The 17,462-nt window shown below is 38.7% G+C and overlaps 1 protein-coding gene across 2 annotated transcripts in view; it reads right to left on the bottom strand.

The window, feature by feature from the left end:
* Positions 1–211: 211 nt before the first annotated feature.
* FERMT2 (FERM domain containing kindlin 2) overlaps positions 212–17,462 on the bottom strand; it is a 73,273-nt gene continuing 56,022 nt past the window's right edge. For both annotated transcript variants that reach the window (XM_061157035.1, XM_061157034.1), the window contains exons 8-15: positions 15,258–15,392; positions 14,502–14,551; positions 13,185–13,309; positions 6,707–6,813; positions 6,191–6,412; positions 2,931–3,055; positions 2,463–2,604; positions 212–1,498 (exon numbers count right to left, since the gene is read on the bottom strand). In XM_061157035.1, the coding sequence (XP_061013018.1) occupies positions 1,325–1,498; positions 2,463–2,604; positions 2,931–3,055; positions 6,191–6,412; positions 6,707–6,813; positions 13,185–13,309; positions 14,502–14,551; positions 15,258–15,392 (1,080 nt within the window). In that variant the 3' untranslated portion in view covers positions 212–1,324. The remainder of the gene's footprint in view (positions 1,499–2,462; positions 2,605–2,930; positions 3,056–6,190; positions 6,413–6,706; positions 6,814–13,184; positions 13,310–14,501; positions 14,552–15,257; positions 15,393–17,462) is intronic.

Here is a 17,462-nt window from a genome sequence, read left to right as displayed (position 1 = left end):
TAGTTCATCCTTAAGTAGTAGGAAAAATGAGGGGTTCCAACTGAAGTGGAAGACTCCCTCTTAGAGATTAAGTGCGCCTGTCTGCTGACACTGCAGAACACTAAGCACGCTGCTCTCACAAGCTGCAGGTGCAGCACTTACAAAAGCGAAAGTTTACGTCTACACAGTTCATGTCACGTGAACAGTAAAAACAAGAAGTACAAAAGAAACATTAAATAAAAGATTTTGCTTTTATTTAAAATAAAATGCATTTATACAGTCTTTAAACCATGGATTATTGAACAATATTGGTAATCTACCCCTCCCTGGCACCCTTTTGGGCTATGTGAGCTAGGAATTTTCTGACTAGCACCAATGCAGGTTGTAACAGCGCAACAGACTAGAACACGGCCAGTCCAGGCATTAGAGTTAAGGACATTGTGGCAAATCATGACTATAATGAAGTCATCCTTAATTTAGCAGATATTAAAACTGCACATTAATTATATTTTAAAGAGCATTTAATTAATGCAAAGATGCTACATCTAAGCCATTTGCTAGTTGTGAGTAGATTTTTAAAAAACTGTACAATTTTATAAAATTTGTGTTTGTACATTAGTTACACAAAATGCATACTTCATAGACCTTTACTTCATATTGTAATGCAAAAGTTGCATATTTTAGGCAGACAGTGAATATGCTGGTGAATACTAAAAGTGTTGTAATACAATATGGTGTAAAAATAAAAACACAAGACAATATACATACATGCTTATTCAAGGACAAAAACAAACCAGGCATAATGACTAATAGCATTTTCCTTCAAGATCAAACAATAACATTATTAAATACCAGGCACCTTTTGTAGGCCTGATTTATTTTGGGGGTGGGGTGGGGGGGACGGATGACAGATGGCTAACCAAAGTAGGATATTTGAAAAATTATGAGGTCAAATTAAACATACATTAAAACACATGCATTTAACATGATAAATAGACTTCATATAGTTTAAGCCCTGGATAGCTTTAAAGTAGATGGCTTGAATTTCTTACAGTTTGGCTAACTTGAATCAGTGATGTTTTGTTCCTAACTTACCCACTACTTCAGTTTCAATTCCTGGCTCTAAGGAACATATGCCATATTCAAGTCCATACATTGTATCATGAGAGCAGATTAATAGTCGTGCTTGTTAGTGCACATATTAACTGGTCTGGTAAGGCAAAAAAGTTTTCATGATAAAATAATGAATTTCAAGCTTACTTTATTAAGCAGCATATAACAAACAACAGCTTTTAAAGTTAAATAACTGTTATGGCCATGGAGTTTCATTACACAGCATTTCTGTTCACACCCAACCACTGGTAAGTTTGTAGAACATCTCTTCATCTAAACTCTCATTTTGGTCTTTTGCACGTGTTGAGAGAAATATGTAGCCACCAATGAATTCATGAACCACTTTGCAATCTACTTCAGTGCAAATGAAGGACAACCGTACTTCATCTGCAAACTCTACAGTGACCTGGAACAGAGACAGAGAACCGTCAGTCCCTGCGGAAGTCCAGATGGCTGGGTCCAAGTGAGGCCACTACACTTAAGGTCTGCCCTGAGCACAAAACACTCGCCGGTCCTCAAATTATTTTTTTTCAATCCTAAACTAATAATGCCTTCAAGTCCAAAAGCATAAGTAGAAGTTTATTGGCCCCTCCCCTCCTCTTTTTTAGTTTTCTTGTTCTGAAAAGGAAGGCTGAATGCAAGGGGCTTAGGTCATTAAGTTCCCAAAAGATCTCTGGTGATTCAATTAATGAGTGGCTCCTTCAAGTCCTGGGAGAAAACCTATTTCCTGTGTTTAGCTATTTAACCTTTAGGTTTCATGTTTGAATATTTCAGAAATACAAGATTCTATGAAGTAATTGAAATCAGTACAATAAATCCAATGACCCTAAAACAAAGGACTTACTAGGGAAATATTCTGTTTAAGTGAGAGTCATGTACTCCAAGGCTAGGGGTAGCATGGTGTGCCAAGCTTTAAAGCCCCAAGTATCCCAGTCTGAATCCTAATTCTCAGTGTGCGGTCATGGACAACAATGGCCTTCATTTGTATAGTGGGGATAATCCATTTACCTTGCAGGGCTGGGGTAACGTTTAGAAATAGGGTACAAATGTAAACATCTAGTATCATGCTTGGCATAAAGTAGGCATTCACTAAAGAGTAGCTGCTATTTGTGAGTGGAAAGGATTTATTCATTAGAGAAAGACAATCTTAAAGATTAGGCAACAGTGTAACATATTATGCTCTTAGAAGTATCTGGGCACTTATAAAACAGGCAAGTTTAAGTAGGAAATGAACAACCAAGCATGTTTTATACTTTAAGAGGAAATGGCACAAAGAACCTTAAACATTTATAGGGCCTTTTCTTCTTAATTAATTCATTTTTAGCATATCGACTATGTGTGTGTGTTCAAGCAGCATGGTTACAGCTTACCATTTTTATTTCCCAGTTTACATTCCACTGTTTCATGTTACTGAAACGCCAGGTTTTAATTGCATCTCCTGTGCTGGCGTCCATCCTAATCAGTCTGTTGTATGCAATTCCAATAAGTTCTTCTTTTTTGCCCCCTTGGAACCTACAGAATTAAAAACATAAATACATGTTTTAAAACAGGGGTGGTAGGGGGACATGTCGGTCTGTTTTTCTTGAAGATATGTACTTTTTAACTCTTAAAGTGCTATTCTTGCCTGAGTAAAAAGAGAAATGAAATCACTTTAAATTTCTGATGAAAAAATTATAAGCACAGAAAATACATTCCAACATTCTTTAAATTTTATTGTGTAATAGGTTAATGGGTCTCAGTAGGTAGCTTTAAATGTTTAACTTCTAATTACATGAAGTCGATTAAGTAAGAAGGCACAGACTAAGGTTTACACATTGGTGCTTAGTAGAACCACTGACCTTGCAATAAAGTGTGTGATGCCGAATTCTGGTAATGATTGCCAAGCTTGAATAAACCTCATCTTGGCTTCAATTAAACTCATCTGAGCTACATTCTGATGGGCCTCCAAGATTCTTGCTGTTATCTAGACATGAGTAAACATCATATTTACTATTAGATATTATTCTTTCATGGTAGAATCAAGACAAAAAAGGATTAAAACTTTGAATTATGTACCCCATGTCCCCAAATTATGTATTGCGAAAGATGAAATTAGAAAATAACTGAAGCTACATTTGGGAATTTTAGTAAAATAATGACTTTCAAAACTAAACTTCAATATATAGCTTTTCTTAATTTTAGTTCCATATGTCAAGAAACAATAAGTACTAGTAGGTATATATAATTGTTGAGACTTATTCAAGTACACACACATATGATAGCACAAGTTCTAATCCTCATATACAAGATGGGTTTTAAGTTCAGTATCAAGATACCTGAGCAGAATGAGTGCCTGCCATAAAGGTTTCTAGCACTAGAAATCACTGCAATGATTTTAAAATTTTTCTAAAGGAGTAATTAGAAAGGTTAGGTTTAAAATTTACTCACTTTGGGATGCCTATTTGCTCAAAGAGTAGAGGGAAATTAATTCATGAGGGGAGATTGTAGCTAGGGCTATAAATATTTTTAATTCTTTCTTTTTTTAAATATGGAGAACTTACCAAATCTCTTATATAGCCTGGCTGTAGATGGCAATGCGAGGAAAAGAAAAAAGAAGCAGAAAGAAAAAAAGGCAATCAGAAAAAATGGCAATGAAGCAAAGAAAAAGTTGCGGTAACCTGCAAACCAAAATTCCAGCCAAAAACCATGCAAAAAAATTACTCTAGGTGGAAACCAAGCAAAGTAAATGCAAGCATGAAAATGAAAATGAGAAAGCAGTGATTACTTTCCATTTAGAATACTGAGAAACACTCCACATTATTTTAGATTGTTAAGTGTTACTAAAATTAAGGGTAGAAATTTGTAGGGAGAAAATTTAAAATGCAAATAACCTTTTCCCCTTCATGTACCAGTTCTTACTGATTAGGGTAAAGCTAATTATTTTAGTAGCAAGATAAAAAATTAATATTCAAAAGCCTTTAATCTCGTCTTATATTGAGTCAAATAATATGATCCATGCACAGCTTTTCAGAAAAAAGTTGAAGGCATTAAATAAGTGCAGTGACCATACTGTTTCTTTATTTACAGAAGAAAAGCAAACCCCTCAATTACCATCTTTTTTTTGCATCCTTTTTCCTGGAAGGGAAAATAAAAATATGCCATACACTACACTAGGAGTGGTGGCTACAAATACATCAAGTTCATTTCAATTTGGATTAATATGGATAAAACGAAGAACAATTCTTCCCTCTAAAATGTAAAAATCTAGTTTGGGAGTCATAGTTATGTGAAAAATATCCATAGCAAGTCTAATAGATAATCTTGGGGAATTAAAATAGATTGTAACAAAGGCTGTATGCGACTGAAGACTTTATGCCCTGGCAGGGCTGACTGACCCCATGGCCTGCACAGCTCAGACCTATCTGCCTCCTGAGTGCCACTGGATTATACAGTTTAACAAACCCAATTACTGAGCCACCAAGTCCAACAACCAGCACAGCACATGCCGTGCAAGAGCAACCGAACTCCTGCTTATCCGCACTTACTAGGTGTCAGGGCAATATTTGACTCAACCTCCTGGTTAGGGAAAGGAAAATTCAAAATGAATGTGCATTTGATAAGATGACCGTGTGGAAGACAAGGCTAGAAAGCTCCTTAACCTCAGACCACATACATACTACCATCCTGCCAGTTAAAGACAGCCACACGTTCTTTGTCCTCAAGACAATCTTCAGTTGACTTGTAGTCAAGAACTCACCAACAGAAAATTTACCTTTTTACAGCTAAATCTATCGTTTTATTTATTTATTTAAAATCTATCATTATAAAGGCTTCTGGGAAAACAATTCAGTACCTGTCTGACAGCTAAAGTAACATTTGGCAATCTTCACAATTATAGTTTAAGATCTTTTACCTGATAGTGAAATGGTAAAACTGTTAAGATTTGAAACTAGTCACTGATTTTGAAGGCATCACTTTTAGAAACAAGTCTCTTTATAAGTAACTTTAAAATGAATTAACCTAAGAATTAAAAAGTGAAATCAGTACTCGATTCACTTTCCCTTGTTAACTTACAATGTACATTCCACACAGCTCCGAGGGCATTTCCTCCATTCCTCACTACTCCCACATCATATGACTATGGGATAAACAATTTCTATGTAGCTTACACAACTTCTGCAACTTAAAAGACAAATACTTGGTGATTAAAACTTTTGAACATTTCCAGCTAAGGGATTTCAGACCCATACGATAAACACTGTACTTAAAGTTAAGAATTAACAAGTGTTCTGGGTATGTCATTGGGCCTTTCCCATAACATTTTAAAATCACTCCTTAAACAAAGATAAAAATGAAACTAGATTAAAAATGAAGTATTTATTTCAAAGTTCTTCTTCACCCCCTTCCTAAATTGGAGCCTTTTCCCTTTTATGGCATGATGCTGGGTATTGAGAATACTGGGGGCTATCCCAAGTGAAACTCCCCTGGCAAAGAACCTTTTGTGTTGGACCGAAGAACCATTTTTCTAAATAGCAATCCTTTTACGGTACTCATTTCCAGAAAAGGAATTCTAAACAGAGGGAACAAAAGCAGTGAATTTCAACGAAAATTTACCAAACGCTGTCATATTATACAAATCTAGCTTAGGTTTTGACTGTTAATGTTAAGAAAATACAATGTTAAATGTGGACTATAAACCACGTAAAGTTTATTTCCAAAGCTGGAAAGGTCCATTTCGACAGCAAGAAGAGTCATCAGAGATTTGGCTGGGAAATGCTGGCTGTGCTCTGGATCACATTTACTTTATTTAAGAAATAAAATGGCATGAACTGTGGAACACAAAGCAGTAAGTAAGACCATATTCAATTCCCTGAAAAGAATATCCAGTTAGCAGAGTAATTTCCTCAGGTGGTTTAGAATAAATATGCTCCCAACTATTCTACCTCATTATCCATCCTATTAAAATAATAAGACTTTTCTTAAATGACCAATTTAAACTGACTGCAAGCTATTTTTTCCTTATAACTTAACCACCTGATAAAAAATTAAGACTACCAATTAAGACTAAAAAAGTTGTGTTTAAGAGGAGAAACTAAAGTATATGTAAAAAACTGTTTACCTGCTTGTTCTTGTACTTTTTTAGATAGCGAGGGGACACCAGACATTCAGGGTTTATATCAGTTGTGATCTGTTCTGGTATTAACTGAGGATCTGGATTTAAATGCTGCATCTTCAGAAAGGAAAGAATATTTTGAACTTCTAAGTTGTAAGAACTATCTGCCATGGTCTTGCCTTTGGAGGCCAATCTGCAGGCTGCCATCCAGTGTGCATACTGTTTTTCCTGTGAAAAGAAATACTGAGGTTTGGAATCTACCACATGATAGGTCCTTTGAGTATAAAATATAAGAATGAATGGTCAAAAAAAAAAAAAAAAAAATGAATGGTCAACTCACTAAGGAAGCAAAGAAAACCGAGGTTTACGTTTTTTTTTTTGGCTGCACTGTGCATGTGAAATCTTAGTTCCCTGACCAGTGATTGAACCCATGACCCCTGCACTGGGAGTGCAGAGTCTTAACCACTGGACCCACCAGGGACATCCCCCAAATTGAGGTTTATTTTTAATCAGAAAACTTACATTGTCACAACGAAGCCAGATTTCATTCATGCCCTCTGCAACCGGAATGAGGAGTTTAATGTTAAATTTTTGGCCTGAAATATTCACATCTGGGGTAACTTCACACCCTGTAGTTAAAAAAAAAAAAAATTATTAAAATGGTTAAATTTACACTTAAGAAATCCCAAGCCAATACAGGCAGTTCCCATTTTATGGCATCTTAACATGCTGATTTTCCTGTAATGGAATCTACAAATCAGGCAATTCTTTATGTTCAGTAATTTTGTTGGGGGTGGAGCAAAGACTCAACTCAGACCTAATATATACAAGAGATGTAACTGCACAGTTTGTGGCCCTCACAATTCACAAAACTTGATTGAGAAGAGAAGGAAAGAGTTCTATTAAAAGGATATCATACAGAGAAAACTTGCACTCCATTCCCACAAGTTTCACACATTATTATTTTAATATCATTCAGTTCTTTGAATCTTATTAGGGTTTTTTTATTTTGCTAAGTTTCTAAATGTACAGGGATTTTAAAATATCTTACCATAATAAAATTCTAAAGTGTGTTCTCATCAGAATAAATGACTTTATGATGCGTTTTAAGAAAGGCACATGCGTGGGGAACCAGCCAGTTTGAGCTGGGGTCCGATATGAGGGCCCCTCAGGGCCCCACTGCTCCTCACTCGCTGCTCTGCCCTCCTATGGCTGCGTGCGAGGAAGACTAAGGCACAGGCTCTCCTGACTTGCACAAAATTCTGGGAGTCCATCTGACACAGAAGGTAACATAAACTTACATACATGGGAAGTCAGCATGAAAATAAGGGCATGCAGAATTTCACTTTACTGGCAAGTTTTCAGGAATACGTACATTTACAGACTGTAAAAAAATCCCTGTAATCAACTCTGTTAACCATTAGTTTATGGCTTTATAGGAGAGAAAACAGATTTACTGAATGTATACCCAGATAGATAATGGGGCAATGGTCAGCCTAAACTAGTAACCAGTATAAAATAGTGAAGAAGAGCTCTGTAAGCAGACAGATTTGGGTTCCAGACCTTTCTTGACCACTTAGTAAGTATATCATATTTACTTATGCCCAAATTCCCTGACCTTAAGCTCTATCTCCCAGTGATCTCACAGGATCAGTAAGATAAAGATTATATCAAAGCTCCCCAAAGAGTATTCCAATTGTTAGTACTTAGTTCATGTTGCCCTCAATGCGTGTTAAGACCATAGTGCAGACTCTGTGGGGAAGAATGTAAACTGTTAGCAGAGCCTGCTGTTGCCTTTGTCCCTGAACTGGAGCAACTTCTCCTGACAAATAAAGTACAAGCAACAAGAGAGTAAACTTCTATGTATCTGAACAAATGTTTAAACTATCATTTTTTACCTCATCAAATAAATGTTTTAAGTAGCAAATAAAGGAAACAAAACATTTTAGATAAAGGAGAGATCCTCTCCTCTCCAGAATTAACTTCAGTCTCGAATTTGATGAACGTTCCCTCCCTCTTTGCTTTCTTTTTAGAGTATTTACTTCACATAGCTACCACGTGTAACTCCTATACAATCATTACAAACACTCAGCAAGTTGTGCAGCAATGTGTTTAACCTGCAAAGTTAAAACAAAGAGAAGTCTGAAGATATACAATCTTTTCCACAAATTTCATTAATCATTCAAATATATTTCAAGTATGCAACTCCATAATAATTAGACCTCTTTTTAAAGTAAAATATCAAGAAAACTACATGGAGAGAGACAAAGAGGGTGGTAACTCAGGCACCAGTGCAGGCAGAGGCACTCAGAAGCCACATTTCAGACAATATTCACTCCACACCTCCTTGGCTACTTACTTCCACGTAACATGCTGGACCTTACTGCAACCCAATTACTAATCCTCTGAAATGGGCAAACAGCTCATTCTGAGCACAATCTTCAATCCTAAATCCCCTCAAAATCTTTGGGAGACCCAATCCTGTGACCCCACAACTCTCTCCCCATTGGCTCCATGTTTCCACCTTTTCTCTGCAGTCCAGCCTGGACCCTGCTTCACTAGTTGTCACCTCCAACTCACCAGACTCACTGTCTTTCCATTATACACACTTCGCAAAACCTTAATCCTGGCTCAACCCAACCACCTACCTCTTACTTGCCTATGCTCTGGCTGCTGAGCACTCTCAAGATGGGCAGGGGTGGGGGGATCACAAAACTGAGCAGGTAAGTTGCACTAGAAACATGTAGATTCCCAACATCAATCTGCCCCGTAACACTTGCAACCATTCTGCGTTAACATCCTCAACGATGCTTATTTCACATCTTCTCAGGCCTCCTATGGTACTCTTAGAGAACAACCTCACCTGTTATTTTTCCAAGAACATGAAAGCCACCAGAAATGAGGTCCCCCAACTTCCTGCCGCCAAAGCAGATAAACCTGACCACCCTCACGTCCACAGAGAGGAAAAGGTATCTCTCCTATCCGAGCAGGCAGAGTTTTCTACCATCTGTCAGGTACCTTGTTCCATCACAGAGATCCTGTCCTCCCACCTCCCTTCCTCTCTACATGACAGTTCCATCAGCATTTAATTTCCTTGAGTCTCCCATCTTAAACCATAAAACACCTCTCCATTTTAGGCCTCTCTCTTCTATTACTGCCCTTTTTCCGCCTTGCCTGTCACAAAGGTTCATCAAAAAGCTATCTTTGTTTCCCATCTCAGTGACTGTACTTTGGTTCCCATGCATAAAAGCCCACTGAAATCTGATGAATCTGTTCTTAATAGAGGCCATGAACCACCTCCATGTGGCTAAATCTTATGGAAGCTTAATCTAACTTTTCTGTAGCATTTGATACTATTGACTATTCTGTCCTTTAACTTCTATCATACCTGATTTCTATGGTCTTCCTAGATATTTTTTTTGTTGTTTATTTCCCTTGCAAGTTCCACCCCCTCTAATCTGCCCTGTCCCTTAAACAAGGGTGTCCTGCAGGGTTCTGCTCTCAGCCTTTTCATATTATAAACAACTACTACAAAGGCTGCATCTACTATTAATACTCACTGCTACCCCATCAGTATCTGCAGCATGGATCTTACCCATGCTCCAAACAGATACACCACCGGCACCTCAAATTTAAAATAACCCAATTAAATTTAGCTCATCTTCCTCCCCAAACTCTGCTCTTATATATTCTCAATCTCAGAATTACCCTATCCACCCAACTGTACAAGCCAGGATCAAGTCACTCCCCCAGCCTCTCCCAGGTCAATCATCCAGTCTGTTGACTGAACGTCCTGAGAATCTAACAAAGTTGTGTCCTTTTCTCACCCATGCTGATAAGTGTAACCTGGATCAGTATCACTATTCTATAATTACTCTTCTACATTGCAGCCAATGTAAGGATGATGAATCTTATCGTATTCATAATCCTTCAGTGTCACTTCATTGCTGCCAGTTTAGAAAACAATCTCCTTAACAAGTTTAACTCCTGCTGTCACCTTTCTTGTTAAAAGGAATGGATTCAGCAGCTATTAGGGAAGGATGCATCCTCTCAGCTTCAACTCCACACTCCAGAAGCATGCCCCCTCATCCACCCACCACGTGACTGCTGATGCTTTTCCCCACACAATTTTGCACATCAGTCTCTTTTACCAACTCTCCTCCTTCCTTTCATGGATCGCAATTTTCTTTTTGGGATCTTAACTCCAATGTTATTTCCTATTAAGCTTCCCCTAATTCTCTCCAAAATCACTGAAGATTGATACAGCATCCTTACCTCTTTGTTCCTTTGACCTACTGCTTACTTTTTAAAGTCCTACTATTGCCCAAATTGTAGCTGTTTATTTCCTGGCATTCTCTGACATCTTAGGGATGTGACTGTAATCTGTTCTCGCTCATCACTCTGGTACCTGGCACAGTGTGCGGCATGGGTGACCAGTCAGCATCTGCTGACCTGCATTTTTTGGAACTGTGCGTTTGAGATATCTTAGGGGCCTTAGAGAGCATCCAGTCCAGCACTCTCATTACTCAGAGGAAGATACTAAGGTCGTGATAGTTATTTTTCCAAAATCACAGGGCTTGTTTTGTGGCAGAGCAGAACCTAGGCCATTTGATTCTTAGGCTAGTGTTACCCTCACCAGTGTGATGTGCTAGAAAAGTACTCCTTTGGAAAGACGTGGGAGAAGTGGGATTAGGACACCCTGTAAACTGTTCTCCATCCAGGACTTAACTTCTCAGTCACATAGAGAGAAGACTAAGGACGTAACAGGGACAGAGAAGATGGGGTCCAGAAGACAGATTAAACCTCTAAATTGAGAGTGGATAATCGGAGTGGATCCTGGGCAGCTTGGAAGGGAAGCAAGAGGACAGCTGCAATGTATTCTGAGAGTAACAAATAATGGTAAAGATCCAAAAGTTAAAAACTCATGACCTAGGAAGAAAGGCAGTGAGTCTAACTAGAAGTTTTAGGAAAATTACAGAATTTCAACACGTGGACATAGCAATCTTCTACCCCAGAGCAGAGGTTTTTCTATTTATTAAAATGCGGTGGTTGTGGTGGTGGTTTAGTTGCTAAGTTGTGTCTGACTCTTGAGATCCCGTGGACTGTAGCCTGGCAGGCTCCTCTGTCCATGGGATTCCCCAAGCAAGAATACTGGAGCGGGTTGCCATTTCCTTCTCTAGGGGATCTTCCCCACCCAGGAACCGAACCCGGGTCTCCTGCATTGCAGGTGGATGATTTACCAACTGAGCTATGAGGGAAGCCCCTTAATAAAATGTATATAACTATAAATGGGCTTCACAGGTGGCACTAATGGTAAAGAACCTGCCTGCCAATATAGGAGATCAAAGAGACGTGGGTTTGATCCCTGGGTAGGGAAGATCCCCTGGAGGAGGGCAGGGCAACCCACTCCAGTATTTGTGCCTGGAGAAGCCCATCAACAGAGGAGCCTGGCGGGCTACACTCCATAAGGTTGCAAAGAATTGGACACAACTTAGCACACACACATGTAATTATAAAGCAATAGTTCACAGATGACTACTAGGCAGAATAGAGACAGGGTAGAGATTTGGACATTTTGCTGAAATATACTAAAAGTATTCTAATACACAATGTACCAAAAAAAATAAAGATTACAGATCTACAGATATAACTCCAGAGCCCGGAAACACTTAAATCCTTTCCTAATTGCCTCTACAACCCCTTAACTCAGTTGGGAATTCATCTGACTGGAATGCAAGAATGCATCTGATTGGAATCTCAGTCTCACTGGAAATGAATCTGGAAAATGTCCTTTCGTCTTCCAGCCTCTGCTATAAGGGAAGGCCAGTAGAAGGAGTGTGAAGAGTGAGAAGCCAGTGTGTCCTGCATCCTCCAGCACACATGCTAGGGACCAAGGGCGTGGTGAGTGCTGTGTGAGCGTGCCGGAGAGCAGTTCTCAGGGGCACGGCTGCCCAGAGGAAGTGGTGTCTAAACCAGAAGTGAGCTGGCAGCTTTAAGTAACATCACTGCAAGTGAGAGGCTCATGGGCAATCTGCAAGTGCAGCTGAAGGCTGTGTAGAGAGAAATCAGAGCAAGGGGCAGCAGGACGTCCTCCAGCTGCAGAAGAACCAGGCCAGCCAGGAGAGGAAATGCTCCTCCCCCGTGAACCAATGCATCCAACAGGTTTTTCAAAGAGGTGAAGAAGCAGTGTGAAGAACAAACGGAAGTCACTAGAACCCAATGAAGCTGTACCTCCACAGACCTGAATGGGGGAAAAAAGACCGAAGCCAGCACCTCTGAGCCCTCGGCCGGACTCAGTCTAGGTCACTGGACCGTGGGAACAGGCGCAGCAACGCGTGCTCAAATACTAGCCCCTGTTCTGAGACAGCTGCGGATCTACAGAGGTAAGAGGAAACCAACGAGATTTAGGCCGTCAGCTAGGAGGGAGCCTCAGAGGGCTCCTGGGGCTGCCCCGGGAGCCAGGATGAGAGCAGTGTCGAAGACAACAAAATTGTGCAGGCGAGAGGTGCTGGGAAAGGGGAAGAACTCAGTAAAACCCTGCGGTGGCTAACCCACTGGTGAGTCAGAAAGCCAAGAGACTGGGGACTTGAGCTGAACCAGCTGGTTACCTGTTAAGGTGAGGAAAAGGAGTAGGAGGCTGATAGAGACAGCCCCGAAAACTGGGCGAGGACTACAGCAGAGATGAGAATGAGGCATAATCTGAAGCAGATATGCGGGCAGCTCCCGCAGAATGAGAAAACCCACATGTCCTCATGCTGAAGAACAGAAAAGGGATGCCACAGATGTATTTGGGATAAAAGTGGAAGCATACCCTTCAAGCGACGCCTGCACAGAGATTAGAACAAAATATTCACGGGAAACTGAATACTGAACTTAAAAAAAGTACCTAAAGGAGCAAAAGGAACTGCTAAAAGCTTTATCCCCCAGCAAAATGAAGTTTAGTGAATATTAGCTAATAGATATTCTACCATCAATACAGTCATTCCAAGGCTTTCCTTACCTCTTAGGTTCATCTGATGAGCTGGTGTGCCACTGGATTCTTCTTTGCTCTTATAACAAGAAATAGATGTATCTTTAAAGGTACACCAATACTGCTTATAACCTTTTAGAGTCAGCTTTTTTGGCCTATGTGTCGAACAGAATTAGAAGGGAGAAAAAAAAAACTTTTGAAACAACTTTATCAATGCTATGTTTTAGCAGCAAAATCTCACAATATTAAAAGTCTGAGGCCAAGTTTTATATATGCCGAGTTCAGTTCCCTTTCATCTAGTGTGTTCTATTCAGTGTTATTGTTACTGGAATTTCCCCTTCTTCTCAACCTGCTCAGGAGATATTACAGTGAGTGGGCAGAGAAAGACTCTAAGATAACATTCCAGTATTTCTGTCAGTTGTAGCTGTCCCCATCACTAGCAGGTCACATGGAAAGGACAGGAAAGTAAAAGTGAAGGAAATGTCAGTAACTGGAAGGTTCCTGGGTCCTGGAAGTACCTGCAGGTTCGTGGTGTCTGCAGGGCTGCCTCCAGAGCCTCCCTAAACAGGCAAGTTTGTCTGGCAAGTCTAAAGTGCGCAAAGTGATTATCTCTAGGGATGTACTGCAGTGGTGGCTTTCACTTGCCACTCCAATGCCAAACATGAAGCATGGGGAGGAGAGGATAAGGAAAAGTGTAGGTAGATGAAAAAGGCGGGTAAAAGGAAAACAAAGTGGAGGTAGGGAGCAGCATCTGAAATCAGGTCAGTACCTTAGAAACGTTACTATGTGGAGCTGTTTTATGTTCAGCTACAATAAATGATTTCAGAGCTTATATTCCACATCACCTCCTTTCCTCTTTCTGCCTTAATGCCTAGTTCTCTTGATTCTGTGGAGTATGACTAGACCAACCATTTAAAAATCTAGATAAGATACTCTGGAATCGTGTTGTAAAATATCCCATGAACAAATGAGTAGAATCCAATAAATTCTGGGGCTCTGAACAAGGAAATAACCACTGAAAATAGCAGTTCACTATGTACTGCTTTCACCTAGACAGGATGCTTTATATGAACCGTATGTTTTAGAATTTGCATGATACAATCCATCTAAGTAACACAATCTCCTCCCCGCCTTAAGTAAAATGTTTATCAGATAAAACAACTTAATAAGCAGGAATTTTAATTTTGTAAAGGTGAAATTTTTCCACATTATAATTTAGTGTTCATATAACTGGCAAATGCTTTTAGAGATGCATTTGCCAGTCACATAAATTTCAAGAATGTGAACGTGACTATAAAACTGACATTTATTTATTAATATTTGGAATTCCTCCTCTTTTGTACTTACTTGAAAACTTTAATATAGTCAGCAAGTTCAGGGATGGAAGTGATGTCACCCTAGGAGAAGAATGAAAACATTTTTTTCTCACTTTAAAAAATTTTGAAACTCTGTTTAGCATCTGATATTAAGAACCAGCTTGTTCAATAAACAAGGAAAATTACATAAATTACAGATTATAAAGATTTTAAAGGTACTATATACATGGTCATATAGTACAAAGGCATTTTCAAATGGCATAAAAAGCTATTAAAAATTTGATCAATACAGCAATTTAGACAACCCACAAGAATGCAGTGTTGATTCTAATATGGCTAAAACTGTTTATAGCTGCATACAGAAATTTTCTGAATCATAACAGTCCTGAGAATAGTGTTTCTTCTGTAATAGCTAATATCTAAGCATTTAAAAATTTTACTGAGATCTATTTCCTCTTCTTTTTGTAATACTTCAAATTTGGAGATCAATAAACAGATTTTACCATGGCTTGAAGTTAACTTTTCCTCTGCAGAAATGTTCTCCCACTACTTGTAAGAGAATATGCAGACTGTACTGGCAGAAGATCTCTCTCTACTGTGTCGGAAGCACTAGAGACTAAACAGTATTAATGTAAAAAACTTCCCTGAAAATTTCTGGAAAATCTATGTCTGTATTCTCTAAAGCATTTAATATTTCTCTATATATCTCAAAACACTTCATGAAAACCTAATTCCATAAAATGGTATAAGCATCAGACTAAATTAATAGGTAAAAGAGTCACCCTACCAAAATTGTTGATGTTTTTCCCCCTTCCAAAGTAATCTCCAGGTCTGAAAGGGCAGCATCAACTTCATCAACTTCTTTGTCGCTGTTGTTCAGATGATTCTCTGATGTCATGATCGACAGCTTATTGATATGATACTAAAACCAGAAGTGACATTTTATTTAAATGATTTTTCTAACTATGAATTTTAAAGTGAGATTATTATCTGTATCTATATTGAATGCCTTTTGTCACCTAATCCGAAAGGCTAAAAGTCTCCCAAGAATTAGAAGGATAGAAAAATGATGGGCATGGCACCTGAAATCAGTGTCCTAAACCTGCTAATAAATCTTTACTCAAAAAAGGAGGATTTTTTTGACAAACACAAATTAATTCAGTTGAGGAATCCCTAGGATTTAAAAGTTAACACCTCTTCCACTGAACTCTACACAAGCAGTGACTTTTTTTTTTTTTTTTTTTTTTAAGCAGTGACTTTTAAGTGTCCCACCTCCCCTGCAGTATTCCACATTTAGCACGAAAGCTAGAAGCGACAGGTACTGGATGAATGAACAGAAAATGCATAAGGTCTTCTGAATAAATGCATTAACACTGGTTACCTTATCTTACTTACTACTATTACTACTTACTACTGCTGGGTACTATTACCCTGCAGTGGGAAGTTAGTTATTGCTATTATGTTGAAAACTAAAGTTTCACTGCCCCACCCCCATCTTCAATTCAATGCTAAAAACCTAATTTACATTGTCATTTACACCTAAGAATAAACATGTTTATATGTGAATACATACACCACCCCTGACACATATGAATACTCACATATACATATATGTATATACATAATGAGTAGTGATAAGTCCTCCTATATATATATATAAAAACCTTTGGGTGTAGAACTAGTCATGATTTAAACACACTTAGATAAATGGTTTAGAACAAATTTTAATGATGAGATTCTCATGCTAAACTTAAGAGGTTTTATACAAAGTTAAGCAAAACTTTTAAATCACTTAATCAGTTATCTTTCAGAGCACTAAATAAGTAGCAATCCTTATTTCTTAAGGATTCATTCACCAAATACAATCTGTTCATGGGAACAATCAGTAAACTAATGCTGAGGCCAATTATCTAATTAACTAATAGAGGCCAATAGCTTCCTCTCTTTTAAGATTTAGTGAATTAATAATGACTAGTCTCTAGCTATGGCTTCCCTCGTGGCTCAGTAGTAAAGAACCTGCCTGCCAATGCAAGAGACAGGTTCAACCCCTGAGTCGGGAACATCCCCTGGAGAAGGAAATGGCAACCCACTCCTGTATTCTTGCCTGAGAAATCCCATGGACAGACGACTACAGCTGGGCTATAGTCTATGGATTACAGTTAGGCTACAGTCCATGGGGTCACAAACCTAGCGACTAACAACTACTACTCTCTGGCTATATCTTCAGTTGTGTTGAAATGAGATCCTTATAATGGTAGAAAACTTTCATATTCACAAACCATGGAGAAGGAGGTAGGTTGAGGCTCTCAGGCAGTGGTCTCAAATATCAGAGTATAGTAAGAAGCATATGGAGAGCTGGTTAAACATAGAGATGCTTAGGTTCACCCTCAGAGATTTTGACTCAGCAAATCTGGAGTCTAGCCTGGGCCCCAGGCTGCTAAGTGCCTTAGATGAATCTGATGCAGAAGGTCCTTATGAGTTATACTGGAGAAATCCTGGCTGTGAATGGGACTGGTCATAAAATCCAGCTTTGCTTTCAAATGTGCATGGGTGGGGCATCTGTTAAATGTTACAATACATGATTGGACCTAAATGCTTAAAAAACAGTGTTACTCACTTTTCTAACTTTTCAAAATCCACAGCTTCTTACTTTGAAGTACTTTGTTTCCTTTTACTATTGTAGATTTATTTTACACAAGGAACCAGAAGTTCTAATAAAAGAATAGTTCAGGGTGCAGCCTATGTCTAAAATAAAAAATACTAGGCATCTCCTTGCCATATTTTCTGAGTTTTCCCCTTCTTGGGCTGGATGGCTTCCAAGAGGCTTTGGGTCAGTTTCTGGGAAGGCTTCTAGCAACTCAGGGTATTTGTAGTCCAAATTTCTCTCACTGAATCTAGATTCTAAAATGGTCCAGGGAAAGCTATGCTTTGGGGCATTCAGTCTCCATGAATTAAAATCCAGCATTCTGAGGTGTTTTTCTACTAAATCGAA

The sequence above is a fragment of the Dama dama genome, chromosome 12 (genome assembly GCF_033118175.1).
Source record: "Dama dama isolate Ldn47 chromosome 12, ASM3311817v1, whole genome shotgun sequence".
Taxonomy (NCBI): Eukaryota; Metazoa; Chordata; class Mammalia; order Artiodactyla; family Cervidae; genus Dama; species Dama dama.
The sequence above is the reverse complement of the archived record's forward strand: the minus strand, read 5'-3'. Positions and strand labels throughout refer to the sequence as shown.